Below are 26531 nucleotides of genomic sequence, written 5' to 3' on the forward strand. Positions count from 1 at the left end.
ATCAATGGGGGGGGGCTGGGCTAAGCCAGTAAACCCTCCGGCTGCTTCTCAGGCTCAGGGAGCTCCCACAGGGCACTGCAAGGCTGATGCAAGGCACCCTGCCAGCAGTGCAACGAGCAATGGCAGGGGCATGGTGGTGATCTTTGGGAGCGGCTGTCTGGAAGAACCTTGTGAAAGTGGCAGGAGGCCCTAATACCTGCAGCTGGGGACACAGTGAGCCCTGTGCCATGCTGAGGGGAGCTGGGCTCAACACCGAGAGGGGCCCGCTGGGCAGCAGCAGAGTCTAGGGAGGGGGAGTCCTGCACTCCCTAGTCCTTAACGAAGTAAAGACAGGCACAGAGCAGGGAGTGGGCAGGGGAGGGACTGGCTCACACTAGGGCTCAGCAGCCTGCTTGGGGTAATGTACTATGGGGGGGACGTGGCTGCAGATGGCAGAGGGGAGAGAAGCACTAGAGCGGGGGGCCATGGTGCCCTGTTCGGCTGCCTGACTTGGCTAGACCCGGGAAGCGGCACCAGAGCCCTTGTGTTTGCAGTAAGGCTCGTTTGCCCCTAATTCATGTTAAAGTTAGTCTGGATGGGGGAGGATGGGGAGGAGGGGAGGGCTTCAATCCTTCCAGTCCTTCTTTATACAGAGGTGCCACTCCCAGGAGAGATGGTCCGTTCTGTCGTCGTCAGTGAAGAAGGATTTGATGTGGTAGGTGCCCCGCACCAGCACGCCCTTGGGGGCCTCGTCCGGGGGGGTCAGGAACTCGTACTCCTCGGCGCGGGGTCCATAGCTGCCCATCATGTAGACGTCTTTATCCACTGGCACAGAGAGAGAAGGGGGAGCCGTCAGCACGAACAGGGGCGAATGCTCAGGAGCAGACACCAGGTGGCAACAGTATGTGTGTGGGGGAGCATTAAATGCCTGTGGTGACTCGGGGCCGAGGGTGGGGCTAGAACGCTTGACCGACACCAGGAGTACCCCCACCCCATATCACACTGCCGAGCGCCACATGACCAGCCCCCCGCGGAGCCCCATGCAAGACCTGGAGACCAGCCAGGCCAAGGTGCAGACTCACCTTTCAAGCCTTTCCTGTAGGTATGATGCAAATACTTCAGGCCACAGACAATCTCTTTGTTCACCTGCAGGGCAGAATGGTCAGGGTCAGGGGCCTGCCGGAGGAGACCTCCCTCTGGAGACCCCATGGAGAGCAGCCTTGGGAAAGCTGCAGGGCAGATGGCGGTGACCCTCCCTGAGCACTCACCAGGGAGGCATCTGATACACAGGGGCTCTATCTGCCCTCAGGTCCTGCTCGTTCGCTGCCCTGCCCCCCATTTCCCATCCCAGCATGCGAGCCTCTAGCTCAGCCCGGCTCTCATGCAGGAGAGCGGCACGCAGTCCGCAGCGCAGTGAGAAGAGCGCGCACCCAGCAGCGTCACTGCATCGGGCATCCCCCATCACAGGCTGCACTGACCGGCGTCACCATGGAGCACAGGCAGCAGGGCACATTCCAGAGAGTGCCACCAGCCAAGTGCCAGGCAGTGTCAGTCATGACCAGTTGTTCTGCCAGAGGAGACGGTGCTCATTGACCCGCATGCAGCAAGCAAGTGCATCAGGCCCAGCCAGGGTCCATGCTGCCTGCTGCAGGATCAGCTCACCTTGAACGAGATCTTCACTCTGTAATCCACCCCTTCCTTCAGCACAAACGACTGGCTCTTCAGCGCCTCCAGATCCCCTGCACCAGCGAGAGGAGAGCTGTCAGCCTGCCTGTCCCTGTCCCCCTTCCGCCAGGGCCTAGAGCCCGTCCCTCCCCAGACACTTGGGCATGGACAGCGTCCCCTTGGGATTCCAACACCTAGGAGCAGGGATGGACTGAGGGCGAATGGGGCCTGTCTCCCCCGTCTCCCCACACCTCCCCTGAGGGCAGAATCTCCCACGGGACCGGGGGGGTTAGCCTGCGAGTGGCTGCCGGCTTATTTAGCTGCTCCCCCCACATCCTTGCCCCTGCCAGGGGGCGTGCTGGGCTGGCCCTGCTCACCTGTTAAGTCCATGGTGATGGGCCCTGGAGCCTGGTCACACAGCAGAGTCAGTCTCGTCAAGGTGACGTTAGCCACGCTGGGATCTAGAGATGGCAGGAGGGGCAGAGTCGGTAGCTGGTCACGGTTATTACCCGATCCTCCTCCCCCCACCCCCCGGCTTTTCCAAGAGAACACTGCTTATTCTTTAGCAGCTTCTTGCAGACAGAGCCATCCTGCTGCCCGGCTCCAGGCCAGGCTCCCCTTGCAGCTGCTGCCCGCTGTGCCCCCCTAGCCCAGCAATAGCTCACCGTGCCGCCACCCTATTCCTAACGGGGCAGCTCCCATGGCTCTGACATTATTCATATCACTAGAATAAACCAATACAACAAACCCGTCTGTATCAATCATTGTGAACGTCACAAACAACATGAATCCAACACATCTATTCCAGGGACCTTACAATAGAGTCCCCTATGCCTCTGCCCAGCTTGGCCCCCGGGGACGGCATGACTGCCAACAACCCTGAGAACTAGAGGCCACCTCCCCGTCCCAGGACAAGAGCTGCCCTGCCAGAAGCTTCTGCTCAGCAAGCTCAAACTAAGCCGGGATGGCAGGGCGCAGCCAGCACCTGCCCAGGCTACAGAGCCCACAGGTACCCTCCTGTAGTGCTCCTTGTGTCTGACCAGCCAGGCCGGGACCTGCATGCCCATGACCAGAAGGGCAGCTGCTGTCTGCTCCACCCAGTGCCAGGCAGGGATGGTCCTCAGACAGGCAGGGTTAGTGCACCCTCGGCTAAACAGCTGCTTCAGGGGTGGCCCAGCCCATGTGACTGTGGGGCAGAGGAAATGCCGGCTGCCCAGGTCTCTGGGGTTGCAGCTCGGGGGCTGTGCGGAGGTGGCCACTAGGCAGAAGGGATTGTTCAGCGGCGCAGCCAGGCCTAGCCAGGGGATAGGCCTGTGCTGTCTCATGGATTCATAGGGAGGCTCCACGGGCGAGCCACAAGCCACAGGTGAGCCACAAGCGCCTAGCTGGCTGCTGGGCAAGTTGGCTCTAAATCAGCGGTTGTCAAACTTTCCCAGTTGCAGCCCCCATCTCATTCACAGAATTTGTCGCCCCCCCCTCCATTACTTATAATCTGAAACCATTTTTCACGCTGGAAGGTGGAGGGGAGACGGAGCCCCCAAAGGCATCACACCTCTCCTGCCTGTCAGGCCACGGGGCCTGGCACCAACCCTGCCAGGAAGGGAAATGCAGCCGCAGGCCCATCTTGTAAACAGGCTTACAGAAGCCCTGGCACTGCAGAGCCTGCTGAAGGTGGGGGCTCCCTACCCAGCTAGGGGGCTCTCTGACCAACCAAGGCAGAACGTGTCAGGCTACCATGGCGCCGCTCCCCACCGAGCACAAGGCAAGCCCAGGGCTGGCACAGCATGGAGAGGGCACAGTGAGCGTTGCCATGGAATCGAGAGGAGGATGGTAATGTGGGCCGGGAGAATTCAGCCAGGCCTATAGTAAGGGAGGGAGGAGACAGATTAACTGGGCACGGCCTCTCCTTGGGGAGCCTCCCCTTTCCCATGGTGGCCTGTTGTAGCAGGGGCTCCTGAGAGCAGGCCCTCGTGCCCAGCCATGGCGTGCTTGTGGCCCAGGCCCCACCCCACCCCCCGGCAACATGCTGCACATTTGGATACACACCTGCCCTGCATCAGCAGCTCCTACTGACGGCCCAGGCAGCCTCCTTCCCAGGACATGCTGAGCCTGGCAGCCTGGGGCGCTCCGTCAAAATGGACCAAACTCCATTCTGCTGCAGTGCTGGGCTCGCAGTGCCCAGTGCCCCGCCAGCCCCAGCCCGACTTGGCCAGGCAGGTGGGCAAATCACTGCCCCAGCCCCCATCACACTCAGCCATGGGATACATGGCCAGCTCAGGGCACGCCCCACAGCGGGGGCACCAGCGCCCTCTCCCAGGGCTCAGACAGGCTGCACAGCCCCTGCCTCAGCCAGAGCCCCTGGAGGACTACTCTACAGCTAACCATAGAGATTCTGCCTACAGTTTCGGCCCAAACCCTCCGCCAGCCATGGAGGTGTGTGGAGCACTGGGCAGCGCAATGGATACAGCGGTGCTATGCAACCCAGGCTGACAGTCATGGTCTACGCCAGTGGTCACCAACTGATCGATTGTGATCTCCTGCAGTGCAGTGTGGCTGCCGCTAAGGCAGGCTCCCTGCCTACCCCAGCCCCACGCCACTCCCGGAGCGGCCAGTGCAGCCCAGCGGCCCCCGGGGTCTACCTCTGCGCGCTGCAAGCACCACCCCCACAGCTCCCATTGGCCATAGGGTGACCAGACATCCCAATAAAATCGGGACTGTCCCAATATTCAGCAGTTTGTCCCACATCCCAACGGATGTATTTGGCGGCGCTCCAGCTTTTTTTTTGCTTCGGTGGCGCCCTGCCCCCCCCATATGTCCTGATATATTTTTCTTATTATCTGGTCACCCTAATTGGCCAGGAGAGCTGCAGGGGCGGTGCTTGCAGAGAGGAGCAGTGTATGGAGCCATGTGCCCCCCCCCCCGGCCCGTCGGGCTGCAAGAGCGCGTTGGCCCCTTCCAGGAGCGGTGTGGGGCTGGGGTAGATAGGGAGCCTGCCTTAGCCTCGCTGCGCCTGCTGCCAACCAGGAGCCACCAAAGGTAAGTGCTGCCCAGCGGGAGGCCGCAACCCAACCCCCTGCCCTGAGCCCCCTCTCAGAGCCAGCACTCCATACCCTTTTGCACCCTGAACCCCTTCCTGCACCCAAAGCCACAGCCCTGACCCCCCTCCCAGAACCAGCACCCTGTACCCCCTCCTGCACCCCTACACTCTGCCCCAACCCGGAGCCCCCTCCTGCACCCAAACTCCCTCCCAGAGCCCACACCCTGCATCCCCTACTGCACCTCTACACTCTGCCCCAAACCAGGGCCCTCTCCTGCACCCAAACTCCCTCCTAGAGCTTGCACTCCTCACTCCTGAACCACAACCCCCTCCCCCAGGCTCAGCCCAGAGCCCCCTCCCACACTGTGAACCCCTCGGCCCCAGTCCAGAGCCTGCACCCCTCCCCAACCCCCTGCCCGCTGAAAGTGAGTGAGGGTGGGGGGATATGGAGTGAGTGGGGCCGGGCTTTGGGGAAGGGGCAGGGTAGATCCTGGGTTGCCCTTAGATTCAAAAAGTGATCTTGGGCATAAAAAGATTGAAGACCACTGGTCTAGGCAGTGTCTCTAAGGTCAGGGAGACTGACACGCTACGCCCCATCTTCTTCATAGAAATATTGTTATGATTATAGCATATCTAAGATGTATTTTATGCAAGATGGGTCATGTGAGGATATCACTAGAAAGGTTATGATTTACTGAATATGATTATCCTATTTGTATCCATGTATCATTTCTGTATCTGAAGTTAGGAATATTGACTATGTATCAATTACAAGTGTGTTTACACCTGGGGAACGCCCACCAGACAGTAGGCAATCAGTCTGGATGGGCCATTAGGAAGAACAATAGGTCTTTGAAGATGCTAATCTCCCACCTTCCTGAGAAGCTTTCCTGGGATGCTACAAATGCCTCTGACTCATGGCTGCTTTGGCACTGCAAGGTCATGTGATCACATCACTTGGTACTGGATGATAGAATACCAGTATTTTTCCACTGGGTGGGTGGGTGGAAACCAGCGTTCCCGCCCTATGTAAAACATATATAAGGTCAGGGAGTGAGTTAATCAGGGCTCATTCTTCACTGAATCCCAGGATGACTGCCGGAAACATCTAAAAGAAACCGGGGAGGAGGGGGAGATAAGAGCTCAGCTCAGCCTGGAAAAGGTGTCTGGACCCTGAAAGAAATGCCTAAAACAACATTTAGGGTGAGAAATTACTACTTGTAACCAGTTCCTTTAGTGTATTAAGCTCACATTGCAGTTTTTGTTTTATTTGCTGGGTAATCCGCTTTGATCCATTTGCTAATTCTTATAATCACTTAAAATCTACCTTTTGTAGTTAATAAACTTCTTTTTGTTTTCTCTAAAACCAGTTTGTGGAATTCATAGCTGGGGGGGGGAGGGGCGGACGACTGTGCATATCTTCCTCCACGTTGAGGGAGGAGGCAAATTTCATGAGCTTATGCTGTACAGTTCTCTGTGCAGCGCAAGACGATATCATTTTGTATTTACACCCCAGAGGGGGTGTGCACTTGAGTGCTGGGCAATTCCCTAGCTGAGTCTTCCCAGGCAGAGCTGATTTCAGTGTCTGTCTCTCTCTGCAGCTGGCTGTGGCCCAACCTGTGTGTGTGCTGGAGGAGGCTTGAGGGCCTGGCTCAGCAGGACAGTGTAAGGAAGCCCAGGCTGGTGGAATAGGCAGGCTCAGTGGTACCCCAGTACATCAGGTGGCACCCCAGAGGGAGTGAGGGGGTTAACCCATCACAGAGACCATGTGGGGAATCCAGCCAGAGAGCGGGGCACTGGAGGCAGAGCACAGGGGGGAATGGGAAAAGGAATATTATGCAAACGAGGAAGTGCCTCACCATCAGATATGCTGATTAGGGCACTGCCTCATTTGCATGCCGTCTCCAGCTGTCTAGCTGCAGGCAGAGCCAGGTGGCAACATGCCCAGGGCACAGATACGGGTGTCAGGATCCTGACAAAGACAGTCAGGACCAACAGTCAGAGCAGGGGCAAACCTGAAGCTGGGAGCAGCTGAGGAGTTCTGTCAGGTTCCAGGCCGTGGTTGATACCAAGGATCAGAGTCTGAGTCAGTGGGGCTGACGTCAGAAGAGGGCGGGTGCCTACACAGGGTTGAGGCACCCACGCAGGTGACAGGAGAAGTCCCAAACAAGGGGAGATGCAGCAGCTGGCAGGGGCATTCTAGTGGGCATCTCTTACCTTCTATACAGTGATTGGCTCTGCCGTGGCCAATATTATTATTCAGCTGGGGTTGGCGATGTGGCAGTGCTGAGGGGCTGCAGTCAGGATCAAGGCACCCTGTGCTAGGTGCTGTACAGACACAGAATAAATCTGTGCCAAGGTATGACCGGCCCCACCTTTTAATTCTCATTCTTACCAGCTGACTTTTGTAACAAGGGAACTGTATAACGCCTATGTACCTCAGGCCCCAGCCCCTTCCTATCCCCGCCACAGGCCCTGGAGGCAGTGAAAAGACCCACACAACAGCAGCAGTGCCAGATCCCTCCCCAAGCAGATGAGTCCATAGAATTGCAACCATCCCCTTCCTGGCCTAGTGGGGGCCCAGGAGCACCCCTTCCCCCCCGCCCCCCAGGTACAACACTAAGCCCAGGGGCTGTGGGTTGCCCTGTGGGGCAGGCAGGAGGAGCCCTGATCTTCAGGGGATGAGCCCTGGCTGGATCACACACATTCCAATGAACCCAGTACATGGCAGAGATTGACACTCAGGTGCCCACTGTTGCCTCCAGAGCCAGAGGGCAAATGCAGCCACCGTGAGCTGGGAGTGCTGCCCTGTCGGCCCCTATTTCCCAGTGTTGACATTGCACCAGGGGGTTCACGTCTCCCATCTCCCCCTAACCCAGCCAAGAGGAGCTGGAGCTAACCAGGCTCCCAACTGCTTTGGCCCTCACCTCCTTTGTGTTATTTAAAGCACATCTGTGAACTGCTGTTTATCACTGGCCCTCCCTGCACTGATGATTCAGCCTGGAGTCCCACCTAGCAGCACTGTCCAGCCACTCTGCCCTCCCCTAATGCTGTAATTCAGCAGCTCCAGGCCTGGGCGCTGGCTCCAAGACAGACTGGGCACGTGTGACCACAGGGCTGCAGCTTCTCTTGCCAAGGTGCCTTTGCCGACAGCGTCCAGCCACACTCAGATCTGGTCTTTGTTGCTGCTATAAACGCAGAGAGGGCCAAGGCCGGGTGAACAGGCCCAGGAGAAGAGCTGGACTCCAGCCACAGCTCTGCTAGCGGAGCACTCGGACACGGAGGCTGGTTCCCACAGGAACTGCACCATTGCAATGGCTGGAATGTTTTGGATTGCTGCTGCTCTCCCACAGCGAGTGCTGGCCAGCTAGAGCAGCTGGGGAAGGGTTCCCATGGGAATGGCCTAACTTGGGTGAATTCGGAGAAACTGGGCACCTGCCCTTTCCTGCTTCTCTGACAAATAGAGAAGGCCTGGCTGGGGCTCTCTCCTCATTGGTTTTTACATTAGAAATTCAGGCCTTGTCTACCCTGTTTTTCCTGAAGACCACAGCCTCGCCTTCACTACACAAAAGGTGCACTAACACTTGTATTACAGTCCTAGTGTAGACTGGGCAAGCTGAACCCTAGGTTTCCCCAGGACATAACACGTTAGCTGGTGGAGGTAACTACAACTTCCCTAGTCTACACTAGGCGTGTAACACATCCTAACATATGGTAAAAATACCCATTTTCCCCTAGAAGCCAAGTCTGCCAGCATCACCACAGGAAATGGATCAGAACTGAGAGCAAATGAGATTTCCATCAGACAAGTCAAAACTTTAGTGACAATTGCTTTTGGCTGACACCCTCTGTAACGCTATCTCCTCTGATATTTATTGGGTGCTCTTCATTCATTTGTCAGCACCACCAGCTCAACTCCCCCTTCCCACCTCCGAGTCTTCCAAGGAGATCTTCAGACAGAAATATCAAGAATCTCCTGTTTTAAGGTACAAGAGTTTGATAGTTAAGGAGTCCAAGCGTGGCCTTTATAGACAAAAGAATGGCCACACATCTAGTTGTTCCTTTAATAAAATAAAATGGAGAATTTAGCAAATTAACTTTTCTTTGAAGAGAAACATACTGCGGAGCGAGCCAGACTGATTGGCTTAGAAGACCAAAGAATCAAATTCTTCACTTGGCTAAGCAGCAGCTAAGTGGAAAATGGGAAGAGCCTGCAAACATGTACCCTGTGAGCGCTGGGGGCCAGTGTGACACTGGTGCGAAGGGAGGAGATCTGGAACACGCACATCGCGTAAGGCACTCTGGGTTCGGCCAAAGTTGCTGATTCCCCCCCGGAGAACCACTCAGTCACAGGCTGAGGCAGCAGCTCTGCAAAACGTTCTCCAAGGCCCAGCCAACCTCCAGGCCGCTCAGCTAAGAAAACAATTCAACCCTCAGTGGAAGCTAAGACACAACAGAGAAACACGCTGTCCCACCCTGCCCTGCTTTCCAACCACTACTGCCCTGGAGCGGCTGCTGGGCCGGAACAGGGGAGAGCTTAACTGAGTTACAGCCGCGTCTGTGCAATATTTTAGCTCTGCTTCAGCTTGCATTATAGCTGCTCCTGTTGGAACATCATACAGCGTAGGAACATCACCCTGCGCCAGCTCCGTACCATCACAAGCGTTTCCCACGTTCAAGTCAATGACTGGAGAATTTCCCATCAAAGTGTACCCAAATGGAGCCCTTTATTAGGTGTGAGGTGACCAGGGTTTGCAGGGAAATTGGGGATTGGTGTGTGTGCATAGGAGAGTCTAAACAGACCAGGCATTCTGCTTGGAAACAGATGCCTCCCCCTGGGTGGGCCCAGACACAGGCAACGCTCATCTCAGAACAAAGGGTTCTCCCAAGAGACCAGGTGGCATTCCCAGGGCCTGGGACAGTTAAGACTAGATTGGACGAAGCCCTGGAGAAAATGCTGTAGGGAACAATCTAATAGTTGGGAGCTAACGGTGCTTCTCCGCCATTAGCGTCCATGCTCTACCGGTGCGGAGCAGCATGCAGTGAACTCCCTGTGGGGTTACTGAGGAAGTCAGTGGTGCACAGCTGCTCGCTGCCCACCACCAGGGCGTTTATTCACGCTCTTCTCGGTCTGCGTCATTGCCTACAACTACAGGGGACGCCTGGATGTGTCACCACTCAGGCCATGCAGTGGCGCAGACCCAGGCCCGTCGCTCACGGGTGAGTAGCTGCCCCATGCAAACAGAGAAATGCTACAGCCTCAGCAGCGTTCAGACACACTGGACTCCCGGCTGGCTAACTCAGCGAATCAAGCTCCCCACTTACCTCATGCCGAAGGAGAGGAGCTGATGTCAACTGCCAAGATAAGGCACAGGAAGCAGGGGGTGGGGAATAGCCAGTAGCCTGGGAAGGGGGCAGGACAGCCAAGCCCCCGTATAGTGGTGACAATGCAGCACCGCACTGCAGTCCCCACTCGGGGCACTGTGTGTGGGTCTACGCCTTAGGGCAGGGGTGGGCAAACTCTTTGGCCTGAGGGCCACATCTGGGATAGAAATTGTATGGTGGGCCACGAATACTCACAAAATTGGGGTTGGGGTGTGGGAGGGGGTGAGGGCTCTGGTTGGGGGTGTAGGCTCTGGGGTGGGGCCAGAAATGAGGAGTTCAGGGTGTGGGAGGGGGCTTGGAGCTGGGGGCTCCGGCTGGGGATCCGGGCTCTGGGGTGGGGCTGGGGATGAGGAGTTTGGGGTGTAGGAGGGTGCTCCAGGCTGGGACTGTGGGGTTCGGAGGGCAGGAGGGGGATCAGGGCTGGGGCAAGGGGATGCTCAGGGGTATAGGATCTGGGCAGTGCTTACCTCAAGCGGCTCCCAGAAGCAGAGGCATGTCCCTTCTCTGGCTCCTATGCGGAGGAGCGGCCAGGCGGCTCTGCACACTGCCCCATCCGCAGGTACTGCCCTTGCAGCTCCCATTGACTGCAGTTCCCAGCCAATGGGAGCAGTGGGGGCTGCGCTTGGGGCGGGGGCAGTGTGCAGAGCGTAGCCTCCTGGCTGCCCTTACACGTAGGAGCCGGAGGGGGGCCGTGCCATTGCTTCCGGGCGCCACATGAAGTGGCCCCCGATCCTGCTCCCCAGCTGAAGTGGGGCAAGCTCCAGACCCCACTCCCTAGCGGGAGCTTGAGGGCCGTATTAAAACGGTTGGTGGGCCAGATCCAGCCTGCGGGCCATAGTTTGCCCACCCTGCTTTAGGTACTCCCAGCAGGAAGGTGTCTCCATCTTTGTCACCTACGAATGAAAGGTACAAGGTCGCTCCATAACTGTTACTATGGAAACTACCATGGCGATAACGTAACCAAGGAGACTGCAGTACAGATCCGACCCTAGACAGCTGTTACAATTCAGAGGTGGGTGGAAAGCTACCAGCGTCCCCTTTGTAAGTCTGGGGGCACAGACTGGCCCTGAGGGGAGGAACAGGCTGAGACAGCACCATTCCCAACAGAGGGAGGTGCAGTGATGTACCTGCCCCCCTATGCCCACATGGGCACAGCTCACAGCCCTACATGGCAACTCCCCACTGGGGACAGACACCAGACCAAGAGGAGACATTCCACTTCCCCCGCGGCACAACCCCCCCCACGGGACTCAGTTGCTCTTCCAAGTTTGGAGCTGAAAGGAGCCAGGTAAGGAACTTTCCACGTGGCTCCTCCTCCACTGGTACTGCCCCCGGGTGAGGATTAAACAGAAATCCCCTCCCCAACTGAGAATGCCCCTCCCATGCTCCCGCAGACTGGGCTGGGGACTTACCGACACCCACTGGGATGGGCCCCAGCAGCACCCGCTTGTATTTGTTCAAGCTCTCATCGCCCTCATCCAGCTGCTGGATCTCCTGGAGGGTCTTCTTCTCCGGGGCCCTGTACGCCAAGTGCACATCATCCATCTCCTCCTCCAGGGGGGGCATCACACCATCCTTGTCCACCATGATATCTGAGGGGAGGAGAAGCCAGTCAGAGCAAGGAGGAACCCACAGCCTCCTATGGGAGAGCCCCATGACCATTCACCCACCAACTAGGTCCCAATCCCTGGGGCTAGACACGCTGGTGTGAGCTGGATGTGGGAAAGGTACCCTTCCCAGGGCACCTACAGCCTGTTGGGGAGAGGGAGCGGTGCCAGGGAGAACAGGGATGGGGTGTGGCGGGGGATGGGACAGGAGTCTCGAGGCAGCAAGGGGCCAGGTTTTCCCCTCCCCATGGCAATTCTCTACTCACAGCCACAGGAACAAAGCCATCACCCCAAGAGCAGCCTGGGTGGAGGGGACAGCCTAGTCCTCAGAGCTCCGCTCTGCACCCCCCCCTCAGCCCCAGCCACCCCCCATGCATTGCAGCCACCGGCAGGTCTGTGTATTGCAGCTGCAGAGCCTTTCTCCACCTTCCCCAGCAAGCGCTGGCCTCACCCCCAGTTAATGGAAGTGCCGGGCAGGGCAGCCAGACTCCAAGCAGCCAGAGATCAGTCTCGAGTTCATTTGTTTGCTTTTGGCAGTACCTGCAGCTGATCAGCCCATCAGCACCCTGCCTAATCACAGCAACTCCCCTGAGCAAGGCTGCCGAGCGGGGCACGGCCACACACACACACACCCATGGCCACTGAGCGGGGCACGGCCTCCACACACTGCCCTGAATGGCCACCTAGCAGGAGGCCAGCCCCTCCTCCCCCCCCCCAACAATCCCACATGCCCTAAGCACATCCCTCAGACCAAGGGATAAAATGCAGCCACCAGTCTCAGCTGCCAGAACAGAGCAGAGATGGTCCCACAGGAAGAACCACACAGGCATAGAATCATAGAAGATTACGGTTGGAAGAGACCTCAGGAGGTCATCTAGTCCAACCCCCCTGCTCAAAGCAGGGCCAATCCCCAACTAAATCATCCCAGCCAGGGCTTTGGCAAGCCTGACCTTAAAAACCTCTAAGGATGGAGATTCCACCACCTCCCTAGGTAACTCATTCCAGTGCATCACCACCCTCCTAGTGAAATAGTGTTTCCTAATATCCAATCTAGACCTCCCCCACTGCAACTTGAGACCATTGCTCCTTGTTCTGTCATCTGCCACCACTGAGAACAGCCGAGCTCCATCCCCTTTGGAACCCCCCTTCAGGTAGTTGAAGGCTGCTATCAAATCCCCCTTCACTCTTCTCTTCTGCAGATTAAATAACCCCAGTTCCCTCAGCCTTTCCTCGTAAATTATGTGCCCCAGCCCCTTGATCATTTTTGTTGCCCTCCACTGGACTCTCTCCAATTTATCCACATCCCTTCTGTAGTGGGGGGGGTGGGGAGGGGGAACCAAAACTGGACACAATACTCTAGTTGTGGCCTCACCAGTGCCAAATAGAAGAGATCCAGGCCAGTCACTAACGAGCCCCTGAGAAGGACCAAGTGCCGTTCCTAGTGGTACCCCAAGAGCACGCTGCAGTCCCCCTTGGGAGTGGCCTGGGCTGGGCCATGAGCTAGGATCTAGTCACTGCAGATGGGGGTGAAGGCATTTCCTCACCCCAGTCCGATGTCCAAGGGCCAGGTGTGCATGGGAGACGGGGCCCTGAGTGCCCACTTGGCTGCTCTCCCCAGAAGTGATGGGAAGGGGCCACACTCCCCACAGCTCAGCCCTGCAGCTGGTTTGTCAGCCTACAGGTGAAGTCTCTCTCCAGCTGCTGGCCCTGCCGCCTCCAGGCTCCACATCACGCCAGGCTCTTGCCAACTCAGTACCACCAGCAAGGGGGTCTGCAGGGTAAGCGATGCCTCCAGTGACACCCAGGCTGCTCTGTGGCCTCAGGTGGCAGCACAGGGTCACTGCAGTGTGAGGGGGCTGACAGGGACCGCAGAGCCTCAGCATGAGTGCTGCTGGGACGGGAAGAACCCTGAGAGACTCCAGCTGAAGGGTGTGACGTTATTGACATAAACTGGGACCGTGTAGATCATTGTTGCAACCAAGGTCCTGTAGTGGCACCCAAATCTTGTGTAAAGGGGGTCAAATGGGGTGTCTAGGACAAGGTTATGGTTTACTGGTTATGATTATGCTGTCTAGATGTGTGCATCAGTTTTGTAGTTGAAGTTATGAATATTGGCTCTATACTGTCTGTATGGCAAACTGATGCTATGCTTCTGGGTGACATCCCAGACAAGCTGAGATTAGCTCTGCCTAGCCTGCTTGATGGCCCATTAAGGACCATCAGCTATACAATGGACCCATTGAGAGAAGGCAGGTACGCCTTGTAACTCAGCAAAGTATGCAGGGACTGGCTCATGTGACTCCAGACTCCATTTTGCTGTAATTTTCCACAGTAAGAACAAAGAGGTGTTCTTACACCTGGAAAAGACTATATAAGGCTGATGCCTCATCTCCATCTTGTCTTCAATCCTGCTTCTTACCTCTGGAGGAACTTTGCTACAAACTGAAGCTCTGAACAAAGGACTGAATGACCCATCCCAGCTGGGGATGTATTCCAGAGACTTGATTTGAACCTGCAGTTTATTCCATCGCTGCTGCAAGCCTGAACCAAGAACTTTGCCATTACTGTATGTAATTGATTCCATTTAACCAATTCTAACTCTCATCTCTATCTTTTTCCTTTTATGAATAAACCTTTAGATTTTAGATTCTAAAGGATTGGCAGCAGCGTGATTTGTGGGTAAGATCTGACTTGTATATTGACCTGAGGCTGGGGCTTGGTCCTTTGGGATCAGGAGAACTTTTTTCTTTTACTGGGGTATTGGTTTTCATAACCATTTGTCCCCATAACGTGTGGCACTGGTGGTAATACTGGGAAACTGGAGTGTCTAAGGAGATTGCTTGTGAGACTTGCGGTTAGCCAGTAGGATGAGACCGAAGTCCTCCTAGTCTGGCTGGTTTGGTTTGCCTTAGAGGTGGAAAAACCCCAGCCTTGGGCTGTAACTGCCCTGTTTTAGCAATTTGTCCTGAGTTGGCACTCTCAGTTGGGTTCCGCCAGAACCGCATTGTCACAAAGGGGATCTGAGCACCCAGAACCTGAAGAGCCGCACAGGACTGCCTAGAAATTCCCAGCCTTGTGCAGAGTCGGTGCCTCAGGCTATCGCACTGTGAGACCGCCGCATCTCCAGTGCAACCCCAGAGCCAGGCAGGATTGAGGCTGCTGGACAGACCCATCGGGATCAGGTGTGGCACTCCAAGGAGACCTAGCCATCTGTGCTGCTGTGAAGCCTAGCTAATGCTCAGAAGTGGGGAGGAGTCACTCCCCCAACCCAGCAGGGAGCATTCACAGGCTAGATAGCATCTCAGGGGCGCAGTGCTCTGCCTGGGGGGGGCCCAGGGGTACTTCTCAGCAGGACGGGGACCCAGCCCAGGCACTCTGGAGCAGCCTTGTTTGAGACACCAGCAGCTCTAGGTGCCCACCCTACACATTTGCCATCCTGTTTAAATAGCAAACATTCAATCTCCTCTTTGGAATGGTAAAGCAGCGGGAAGGTAGCTGGGGAACTGGTTCCAGCCTGACGCTGCGTGACCCAGAGCCAGGAACATCAGTGAGGCCAGTTTGCAGCAAGCAGCATTCAAGCACCAGGTTTGACAGTCTGCCCTAATCTATTATTTGTATTACTATGGTGTCCAGCCATGGACTAGGAGCCCACTGTGCTAAGCGCTGTGCATTATCTATTACAAGTATTGCGGTAGCATCCAGGATCCCACTGTGCAAGGTGCCACACATTAACTATTAGGTGCATTACGGTAGCAGCTAAGTGCCCCAGCCACGAACCAGGCGCCCACTGTGCAAGGCGCTGTACAAACAGATCTAATCTCCTGTGTCCCTGAATCATCCAAGAGGAGTTTAGCATGTCCTTGAATTGATCCCCTCTCTCCAGGTACTCAGCAAGTTCTGCAAATAGTCCCCAGACTGCACAGCACAGGGGAGCAATTCGCTGCAAGTGTCCCATCTTCACAACTCCAGCTGCACTGGTCAGCTTTGACTGGCCCCATGAGGTCACCTGATGTTCCCGTTCCACTCAAGAGTCAGTTTGCGGGGCCAGTGCTCTCCTCAACGTGCCCTGTTTGCTGCATGCTTCCTTGCCAGTGATTTGTAGAAGAATCCCAGGGTGAAGTGTGGGTGGGGTCCCCCTCCCAGCTCAAACACCCAATTGTACAGTGAGGGCCGGGCAGCCAGGCTTGGCCTTTGCCTGTATAGCACCGACATCGCACCATTCTAGCAGAAACGCTAGGAAGGCTGAGCAGCGACAACGTACTGGCCAATCCCTTCATTAACAATCCATCTGCTTGGAAGCAGGGAAGTGAACCGTTCAAGCCATCACAGTTCCCACCCCGCCCCCCCCCGCTTACCAAGCACAAAGCACCGCATTTGTCACATTGCCTTTGCAGGTCGGCTTTCATTTAAGCTCTGCCAGCTGCGACACGACAGCCCTAGCCCTGTGCATCTGTCTGATTTTATAGACTCAAGAGGTTTCATCAACAAGCTGTGAGCTGCTCAACTGACCCTCCCACCCTTCAGTAGTTCTCCTTCACACACACAAACACTTAAGGTTGCCAGGAGAACCGGAACGCTGTATTTCCCGACCGATGTGCAATCGAAAATCTGAGTCTTCAATCTGCATCAATTAACAGCTTTTGGCAGACCCAGAAAGTGTTTAAAACCTGAATTAATTCTACTAATTAGAATCTGGTTTGTGTTTGTTTTTTTCCCCAAATTTCCCATAAGTGAAGCAGGTTCCTAGCGCCACCCAACAGCCACTCCATGCCAAGAGCTGGGAGCACGTACATCGTTAAAGGAGAAAAACCCAGGACAGATGCATGGGAGATGCCTACATTGTACAGCTGCTTGGAAAGGAAAGTGAAATTGGCTCAGCATTTTCCTCCAGAGGCTTCACTCCTGTATATGTCATGGTGCCGGTCACATGACCTGACAGTTCAAAATCCTACTGGATTGGTGACTGCGCTAGCTCACTAGTCATACCCAGTCAGACACTGCCTGCAGCCTCGCCTGGGACACCAGCCCGGTGGGGAAGGACTTGGACAGATGAAGAGTGAATGCTGCTCTCCCCTTTACCCTACTCCTGAGGACAAAGAGGGGCTCCTGCAGAGACACAGACATCAGTGACAGGGAGCCTGCCTGGACTGGGAGTAACACACAGCAGAAAGCAAAATCCCTTCTACTTATTCCAGCCAGGAGTAGGAGCCCATTGCACTAGAATGGGAGGATTACCTGGGAGAATGGGAGGATTACCAGCACCTGGGGGGACCTGGGAACTCGGCTGGCTTTAGCCTTAGGCCAGCAGCTTGGACGAGCTGCAGTTACTTAGGGAAGCGTTGGAGGCAGAGCTAGAGGCAGCGCTGTGCCCAGGACAAACCTGAGCCTGCCTACTCATGGAGAGATGAGGTGGGTGAGGGAATATCTTTTATTGGACCAACTTCTGCTGGTGAGAGGGAAGCTGTCAGGCTTCCACGGAGCTCTGGGTCTCCTCACCCCCCTTGCCCATCTAGTATCCTGGGACTGACAGGCTACAACTACACTGAGTGCTCCTGAGCGGGCAGTTGGTGGAGCTGGGGCTAGAGCATGTTGGGAGTGTGGGATGACCCCTGCTGGTGGGTGCCCAAGCGCTGCCGATTTAGTTCCTTATGACAAAGGGTGAGCCTGGTTTCCAAATGAGACCATCTCACAGGCGGCTCCTCCCTCCCCTGCCACCTCAGACCCGCCTGCATGCACAGCTGGGCTACAGTCTGCCCCCCCCCCCCACTTCCTCAGTTACATAGGAAAGCTGCTGACCTGGCTGGGTGAGGCCCATTTCTGCAGCCTCTGGTCTAAGGGCTCTGCCAGGAGGCTGGGTGCTGCTAGGACTCAGAATGTGGGATTGAGACAAAATCTCTGGATTGAGGTCTGAGCCCAAACACCAGAGCTGCTCACCACCCAGTGCCCTGCAAGCCCCAGCACACATACCCCCAGTGCTCCCCTAGCTGCTGTGACCTTCTGTCTCAGTGGGGGAGGCCCCTCCCTCCCACTCTGGTAAAATGCAGTCAGGCAGCCAAAGAGTTAATAGTGCAGCACCTGCAGGCTGCTATTGCAGCCAGGTGGGTGGTTGCTTGGTAACTGTACCTGTAGGGAGCTCTGTGGAGCGCTCCCTGGGGGTGAGGAGGGGAGCATCTGGGCACCGGGGCAGGGCACATGCTCCCCAGTTGCAGGAGAATTACTCCAGATCATGCCTGTGCTGTGGGCTGGAGGGGAGCATCTATCACAAGCTGGGTCTATCACACTTGTCCCCACCCCAAAGAGCATTCGCACCCACCGGCACACTGGGAAATGTTGGCACATGAGCTCAGCTGCCTGTGGGTGCAAACACTCTAGAGCTTTCCCAAGGCCTGGCAGACTTGCCACGGATGTGTGGGCAAGCAGCATTCTGGGCACCGTTCCAGGTGATGGGCACTGGGTGGGGGGCACTGACTTTCCACTAACACCCATTTCACCAGCCTCTTCCCTCAGCCTACAGCTAGGGCCTGGAAAGGGCTGCTGCGCCCTCCGTTCGTTCACCTGGCAGGCTCCGGCCCCCTTCTATGAGCAGCCTCCGACCAGCAGCAGGGAAGGGCACCCCTTCACCTCCCCCGCCCTGAACCAGAGACTCAGCCCAGCCTTGGGGCTTGCAGGGAGAGTCCAAGGACTTTGGGCTAGGTCCCATCCCAGCCCCTTGGGCCCTGGCAGAAAAGGGAGCCGTGGGGTCCCTGAGAGAACCCCAGCTGGCTCCCCAGAGCAAAGGGGCCAGGAGCAGGCTCTGCTCCAGAGGTGGCTGTTGTTAATGAGCTGACAGTGCTCAGGGTTGGGGCTCCCAGGGAACAAGGGCAGCTCCACACTTTGCAGATGGGCCTGGCCGCTCCTGGATGGTGCACACTCAGGCTGAGAGTAGCACATGGAGCTTGGCTTGGCCCCTGGGGGAGACTGACTCCGTGGGGACCTGGCAAGCCGGATGCGCTAGGGGCTCAGCTCATTGGAACAGTGTGATTAGGCATCACCTGACAGGAACAGTAACACCTCATGGGAACCCCTCTAGGGCCCACAGCCAGAGCTCTCTGCAGCCAGCAGGCCCTTGGCTCTGCCCCCACCGGGCACCTAGCACGGCCCACTGCACAGCTGGGCAGAGCCAATGTTGAGCCTGACCAGCTGGCATTTCACACCCACTCTGCCCAGGTGCAAATGACACACAAGGAGCGAGGCAGGGGACTGGCCCCTAGGTGGGTTACAGCGTGCGATGGGCTGTCTGGCAAAGGGCTCTGTCAGTAAGCAGCCCTGGCTGAGGCAAGGGAGAGCAAGCGATGGGCATCATCACAGAGCCAGTGCCCTAACCAGGGCTTTGGAGCAGAGCCCGGAGCTGGAGCGCGGAGCAGCAGGTTTTTGCCTGGAGCTGGAACGGAGCCGGAGCACAGCTCCAAAGCCCTGGCCCTAACGACTGCCCGTTGTGGCTCACGCCTCTTTCATGAAGCACTTGTTAGGTCTCTGTGGACATCAGAGTCGGGGCTGTCCTGTTTGCCTTGGGCGATGCTGGGAGCTAGGATGAGCCCCCTCCCCCCCTACAAAGCACCAAGGCTGGAGCTCCTTGCCGCAACCTGGGTAAGCTCCTCCACTGAACCAACACCCGACAGGCAGTTGGGAGGAAGAGCGAGGGCTCCGCACATGCACCCCCGCCCCAAGTCCCGTCTGCACCTGAGAGCGCTCCAGCAGAAACAGGGCCTGGTTTGTGACAGCTGTAAGGTACAAGCTCACGGGAAAGCCCCTGCTCCCCTCCAGGCCAGCAGGCCCCCACACCCTCAGACAAGCTCACTGGGCTAGTAGGGCCACAGCAAACAGCGCCGTGCTGAACAAGTGCCCCGTGCTGGGGGTGCTGCTCAGCATCAGGGTGCAGCCCCCAGTGCCCTGGAGTGGGTCCTGCCCCCCTTATAAAGCAGTCAGCACCCAGACTCCAGTACAGGGCACGCGCCAGGCTCAGAGATCCCAGGCAGACAGCAGCCCAGCACAGCCTCACCTCAGGCATGGAGAGAGAGCTCGCCAGCAGCTGTCTCCTCTGCCCTCTACCGGCTCCCTGCCAGGGGGCTCTTCCAGAGGGGAACAGCCCATGGCTGGGAGATTGGGGTGGGGGGGAATCCTCTGAGCCCCTGGTGCCCCACAGCGAGTCCCTCCAGTTCCTTGCTCAGACCAGTTTCTCCCTCCCTCTTCCCCGAGCTTTGCCCACCACACCTCAACCTCCTCAGTGAAGTCATAACGTTGGGCTTGTGACATCACAGCCTGTTGCCATGGAAATGGTTGTGATGTCCCAAATCCCTGAGGGGTGGGGGGTGGGCCCAGGATGCGGGTGTCCTGGTTGGAACCCAGAGAAGGGGAGGAGGGGTTATAGATATGGGGGGGATGTTAATCCCAGAGAGGGGGTCTGGGGGGATGGTCACAGTGGGACCTGTGGAGTGCTCCCAAGGCAGACATCATCTGGCTCCACTGAGAGGACTGTAGGGGCCGGTCCCAGGGACAGACTGAGGGAAGCAGGGATAGTTCTGCTCTGAGACAGCTCTGTGCCTGGTGCCCCCCCCCTTCCACATAGGGCCCTGCTCCCCACCCTGAGCCAGGCTTCTCATGGGAGGGAGGTGTCATCACAGGCCTCTGGGGCAGGAGCCGGGGAAGCTGCTCCCTACCAGAGCCCTGGAGCAGGGGAATAAGCCGAGGCTGTGCTGAGAGAGCGGCTGGGACTGGGGTCCTGGCTCTTTGCTCCCAGTGGTTCAAAGCCGGAGCAGGTGCTGGGGGTCAGCGAGCCAGCCTTACTCCAGAGGGTTTGCAATAGCCTTGCTGGCTGCAGCCAGTCACGCCCAGCTCTGCGGAGCCTGGCTTGTCTCTCTGGATTGACAGTGGCGGAGCCCACGCACCCTCGGGGGACCCTGCCAGCCCTCCACCATCAGTGCTGAGCAGCACTCGTCTGGGCCTGCAGAGCTGTTCTCCCAGCAGGACGCGGGGGACTTTTGTTCTGCACGAGGCTGGAGCCACACCAGGGACAGCAAATGGGCCCACGCCCCAGCCTAAGGCCATAGCGGCTCTGCCTGGCACAGGCTGGCATGCCAGCTGGCAGTGACCCGTCGGCCCCCTGCCTCAAGGGGTCAACCCATGAGGACCCCTCCTTGGCATCAAATCCCCCACCAGCTCACACATGGGGAAGGTCCTGGTGCTCACCGTGGGCACCGACTGTCTCGCCCCTTCCTCCCCCTGCCACCTCCCATCTGCTCCTCCCAGCACAACAAAGGCTCGCCCAGTGCTTGCTCCAGCCCTGCCGGGCCTGCCCCAATGTGCCCACACTCGATACTCTGAAAAGACAATGGAAAATCCGGACAAATCTATACAATTGTAAGAGCAAGAGGGCAGCGAACCTCCAGTGCCCGGCCAGGCCTTGGGTAGAGCAAAGGCAGCCTGGCTGCAGCTGAGCCCACACAGCCCCCAGCCCTTGTGCCCAGATTGCAAGGAGCTAGCGGGGGGGGGGGGGCGGCGGGGAGAAGGAGGGGCTCTGTTGGAGGCTGCTGGGCATGGAGAACCCCTCACACCTCAGGAAGGGGCACTGGCCAGGGACAGCTTTAGGAGCAGCCGACTGGATACGTAGTTACCCACATGGTGTGTGCACCCCCGAGCCCCTGCACCCATACCCACACCCACAACCCTGGCTCCTGCACCCCCGGTCCCTGTACACAGCCAGCCACACCCCAGCTCCTGGCCCCTGCATACACCAACTCCCCTCTCTGCCTGTGCACATCCCCTGCACACACACACACCTGCCCCCACTCCGCCCATGCATGCACACACACACCGGATCCTGGCCCCCGCACACACCCACACTCCCCCCTGCCCGTGCACACCCTCTGCGCACACACACAGCCATGCACTCCCCTCCACCCATGCACACACACCCCGGCGGCCTGGCCCCTCCATACACCCACTCCCCCTCCACCTGTGCACACCCACTGTCCCTACACACACCTGCACCCCCCTTCGCCCATGCACGCACACACCAGCCCTGGCTCCTGCACACCCCAGCCCCTGCATACAACCGAACACGTGCACACACACCCGACCCTGGCCCCTGCACACACCCACACTCCCCTCTGCCTGTGTACACCCCCTGCCCCTGCACACACACACACACACAGCCATGCACTCCCCTCCGCCCATGCACACACACCCCGGCGACCTGGCCCTCCATACACCCACTCCCCCTCTGCCTGTGCACACCCACTGTCCCTACACACATCTGCACTCCCCTCCTCCCGTGCACACACACCCCGGCGGCCCCTGCACACACCCCGCCTCTGCGCACCCCACCCTGCCGCCCCGGGCCCGCAGCCCCACACTCTCGCCCGCTGGGGTGCCGGCCCCACCCCGCTGCCCCCACGGAGGAGCCGCCCCGCCCGGCCCGCTCACCTCGGGCGCACACCGCCAGCCGCAGCAGCTCCAGCAGCTGCCCGCCGAACTCGCACGCGTCCGAGCCCAGCATGGTGCCGCCAGAGCCAGCCGAAGGGGGTCGCCGCTGGGGGAGGGGTCACGGGGCCATGCGAGCCCCAGGCCGCCAGCCCGAGCCTGCTGTGGGGGGAGCTACCGGTGGGCGAGCAGCGCGCAGCCGGAGTGCGAGCCGCGCCGTGCCGTGCCGTGCCGCGCCGGCCGGAGACGTGCGCCCCCCCCGCGCCGCGCCAGCCCCAGCCCAGCTGTCAGCAGTCGCCAGACCGCGATGAGCTCATCGCCAGCTCGCCGCGCACACCCGCTCCCCTGCGGCCTGGCGGCCCCTCCCCAGGGATGGCGGGGGCTGTGCCCAGCTGCAGCCCGGGGCAGGTGCAGGCAGCCAGCCGGGAGGGGCACGCTCCAGCTGCTCTCCTGACTTGGGACTGCGGGCTCGGGCTCTGGCCACTAGGTCCGGCTGCCCGCGCCCCGGCTGTGTCGCCAATCGCCTGGTGGACGGGGGGAGACGGGTTCAGTTCTCAGCTCTGCCTGGCTTGGCGCAGGGACTGGCACCCACTTCCCAGTGAGCGCCCTGACCACCAGCCTATTGGTTAGCTGGATAGTCTAAGGGGAGAGGGGACCATTGTGATCATCTGGTCTGACCCCTGTCAGACAAGCCAGAGACCTGCCCTGGAATCCTTCCTAGAGCAGGACTCTTAGAAAAGCATCCAATAGTGATTTAAAAATTGTCAGTGATGGTGGTAGATTCTCCAGTGGTTAATGACCATCAATGTTAAAAATGTACGTCTTCTCTCCAGTGAGAATGTATCTAGCTTCACCTTCCAGCCATGGGATCCTGTTCTACCCTTGCCTGCTAGACTGAAGAACACACTATTAAATATTTGTTTCCTATGTAGGTACTTAGACTGTAACCAAGTCACCCCTTCACCAGTGGCGGATTTAGAGTTAGTGGGGCCCCGTGCTCAGCTTCATTTTTGGGGGGTCTCCTTGGGACCCAGCCAAGAAAAAGAACATTCTCTCTTATCTCCCCCGCCCCCGTTTTTCATTCTTTTTTTCTTCATCCTCCTCCTATAAGTAATAGCAGGTAAATGAAAATAAAGTGAGGTACCTTGATTGTTTTTGTAGTTTATCTTTTTTTTTCCACAGACCACTTGAAAATCACTGGGGGTCTCGGCCGACCACTTAATGATCTTTCCAAATATTGTTTGTACCATTAGCTAACTATTGTAAAGCGCTTTGGATAAGAGCGCTTTATAAAAAAAATTGGGGTGCTGGGTCTGGCCAGGAGTTAGGATGTGGGAGGAGGCTCAGGGTTGGGGTGCAGGGTCTCAGAGGGAGTTAGGGTGCAGGAGCAGGTTGGGGTGCAGGGTCTGGCCAGGAGTTAGGATGCGGGAGGGGGCTCAGGGCTGGGGCTGAGGGTTGGGGTGTGGAGCGCTTACCTGGGGCAGCTCCTGTTTGGTGCGAGGGGTGCAGGTGGGGATGGGGGGTGCAGGAGTTCCCGTTTGGTGCTCAGGGTGGGGGTGGGGATGGGGGGTTCAGGAGTGAGGGCAGGGGGCTGGGGGGGTGTATTGGGAGCAGTGCACGGGGTGGAGGGGCTCGGGGCTGGGGCAGTCCCAGTCATGGCTGCTGGGTTGCCTTACCTGGCTGGCTGGTGGACATGTCCCTGCCCGGCCGCTGCTCCTGTTCACTGCGAAAGGGAGTTGTGGTAGCAGTGGCATGTGAGAGCTGAGACCCCCTGGCCTGCTGCTCCCTTCCCCTGGCCTTTTTCCAGGGGGCGCCAGCAGCAATGCACACCAGGGACTGCACCTGTGCTGCCCGGCATCCAAAGGAGCAGGGCAGCAGGACAGGCGAGGGCAGACGCCCCACCAGGGGAGTGTGCCCGCCTGCCTCCCCTACAGCTTGCCCACAGCCGGCCCTTCACCTGGCCGCCAGCACCAGCCAGCAGCAGGAGCCCGGCTCACCAGCTAGGAGAACGCACTGCACGCTGCGCCTCCAACACAGCTCTTAAATGGCTCCCTCCCTGCTCTCCCCCACAGCTTCTGCTCCTGCATCGGTCTCCCCTGCAGGGGGTGCTGGACGGTGCTGGGCTGCCCAGCCCTTGGGCCCCCTGTAGTTGGGGGGCCCCATGCCAGGGCACTGTGTGTTACATTGTAAATCCGCCACTGCCTTCACCTTCTCTTTGTTAAGCTAAAAAGACTAAAGGAGCTCACTCTATCACAGTAAGTAAGGCTCTGTGTCTGTCACAGAGATTATGGAAGTCAGGGATTCTGTGACTTTCCGTGACCTCTGTGACTTCTGCAGCGGCCAGTGCACTGGCTCTGGGGCTGCCCGAGCAGATCAGGCCTCCCCTGGGCCAGTTGCACCAGCTACTGCTGGGGCAGTTTGGGTGTGTGAGGGGGCTCAGGACTGGGGGTTGGGGTGCAGGGTGGTGCTTACCTCAGGAGTGGGGAGGGGGCTCCCCAGAAACGGACAGCATGTGCCTGCAGCTCCTAGGCGGAGGCCCTGCCCCCGCAACTCCCTTTGGTTCCCGGACAATGGGAGCTGCAGAGCCGGAGCTTGCAGTGGGGGCAGTGCACTGAGCCCTCCAGCCTTCCCTCCCCCTAGGAGCTGCAGGGACATACCAGCCGCTTCTGGGGAGCTGTGCAGAGGCTGGTAGGGAGCCTGCCAGCCCCGCCAACCCTTCCCTGCCCCAGCACCAGCAGGGGTCCTGGGCCATGCGCCCCTGCCCGGCCTCCCTCCCAGCACCAGCAGGGGTCCTGGACCACTGCCCGCCTCCCCGCCCCCAGCACCAGCAGGGGTCCCAGGCAACCCCCCCATAGCACTCGTGACACCCCAAGACTGCCCCCCCCAAGCACCTGCGGCCACACCAGCCTAAGTTTTAGTTAGGGGTATATAGTACAAGTCATGGACAGGTCACTGGCTGTGAATTTTTGTTTACTGCTCGTGACCTGTCCATGACTTTTACTGAAAATACACGTGACTAAAACGTAGCCTTAACTATAAGGCAGGCTTTCTAATCCTTTAATCATTCTCAGGCTCTTCTCTGAACCCTCTCCAATTTATCAACATCCTTCTTGGACTGTAGACACCAGAACAGGACACTGGTTTCCAGCAGCGGTCGCAGCGGTGCCAAATCCAGAGGCTATAGAGTCAGTCTCTCTCCCCCAATGAATATTTAATTCATACAAAGTGGAGCAGCTGCAAAAGGAAAGACTGAGCGAGACCAACAGCTGAGTAGCAGTTTTGAGACTGTCAGTGATGCCTAAAGGGGTAGTTCAGCATCAAGTCCCTTTGTAGTTACACAGGTCCAGCTTCACGGAGTCATTAACAAACAGCTAGCACCCAGAGTCCTGCTCTAATCACTAGGTGTCACTGTCCTCCCAGAGATGGGACTGGAACCCAGGAATCCTGGATCTCTGCTGCTGTAACCATAGTCTGAATGCTTCACAAATGCTAATGAATTGACCCTCACAACTCCACTGAGTCATTACCCTCATTTTACACAAGGGGGTTAAGGCCAAAATTTGCAAAATCCTTCACTAATCTGGGGTGACGGTTGGACTGGTGAGAGCTCAGCTCACCTGGGAATCAGGCCAAACGGTCTGAGAAAACAGGGGGAACTGAGCTAGTGGCCACCTCTGAAAGCTTTTAGTCACTCACCCAGTAGAGGAAGACCCAGAGACAGAGCCCAGTTCTCTTTCTTGCTAGCCTAGTACCTCAACCATTGCCCCAGCCACTTTGTTCCAGCAGCCCCCTGCCTTGGTCATCACCCACCTTCCAACCTCTGCAGTGACTGAGATGGGGTGTACAGACAACAGCCTCCTCCTCTGCTGCACAGCCCCAAGCACTGGCAGAAGGAGGGGCCCTGGAGAAAATGATCATTTAATTGAAGACTCTACATACCTGCAAGAGGACAGGCTGGGATGATTTAGTTGGGGTTGATCCTGCTTTGAGCAGGGGGTTGGACTAGTTGACCTCTTGAGGTCTCTTCCAACCCGAATCTTCTATGATTCTATAACAGACAACCGTTCTTTGAGCAGCCTCTAACGTTCCCTGAAATCACGGAATCATGGCAAGGTAGGGCTGGAAGGATCCTCCAGAAATCATCCAGTCCAGCCCCCCACATGGAGGCAGGACCAAATAAACCTAGCCTGTCCCCAATAGGTGATTGTCCAACCTGTTCTTAAGAGGCCGGGGATTCCACAACCTCCCTTGGAAGCCTGCTCCAGAGCTTACCTACCCTGATCATCTGAAAGCTTCTAATAACTAACACCCCCCCACACACACCCCGCTGTTGATTCAGCCGTCTTGTCCTGTCCTCAGTGGAACAATTCATCACAGTCCTCGTTATAACAACTTTTTAT

General features: G+C 57.7%; 1 protein-coding gene across 1 annotated transcript; it reads right to left on the bottom strand.

Annotated features, from left to right (window-relative positions):
• Positions 1 to 118: 118 nt before the first annotated feature.
• Positions 119 to 22335, bottom strand: ARHGDIG (Rho GDP dissociation inhibitor gamma). Its single transcript, XM_034784871.1, has 6 exons — positions 22135 to 22335; positions 11479 to 11658; positions 2022 to 2105; positions 1642 to 1718; positions 1062 to 1125; positions 119 to 804 (listed from the first exon to the last, which is right to left on the bottom strand). Exons 1-6 carry the CDS (start codon positions 22205 to 22207, stop codon positions 605 to 607), a joined length of 678 nt encoding a protein of 225 aa, XP_034640762.1. The 5' UTR covers positions 22208 to 22335; the 3' UTR covers positions 119 to 604.
• Positions 22336 to 26531: the final 4196 nt, after the last annotated feature.

The sequence above is a fragment of the Trachemys scripta genome, chromosome 10 (assembly GCF_013100865.1).
Source record: "Trachemys scripta elegans isolate TJP31775 chromosome 10, CAS_Tse_1.0, whole genome shotgun sequence".
Taxonomy (NCBI): domain Eukaryota; kingdom Metazoa; phylum Chordata; order Testudines; family Emydidae; genus Trachemys; species Trachemys scripta.

Excerpts from the sequence above, each read along its gene's own strand:
- ARHGDIG (XM_034784871.1), bottom strand. The coding sequence starts at position 22,207 with ATGCTGGGCTCGGACGCGTGCGAGTTCGGCGGGCAGCTGCTGGAGCTG. Across the intron at positions 2,106-11,478 it reads GCCCATCCCAGTGGGTGTCG|ATCCCAGCGTGGCTAACGTC; the intron begins GTAAGTCCCCAG and ends TGCCATCTCTAG. Across the intron at positions 1,126-1,641 it reads GAGTGAAGATCTCGTTCAAG|GTGAACAAAGAGATTGTCTG; the intron begins GTGAGCTGATCC and ends TCTGCCCTGCAG.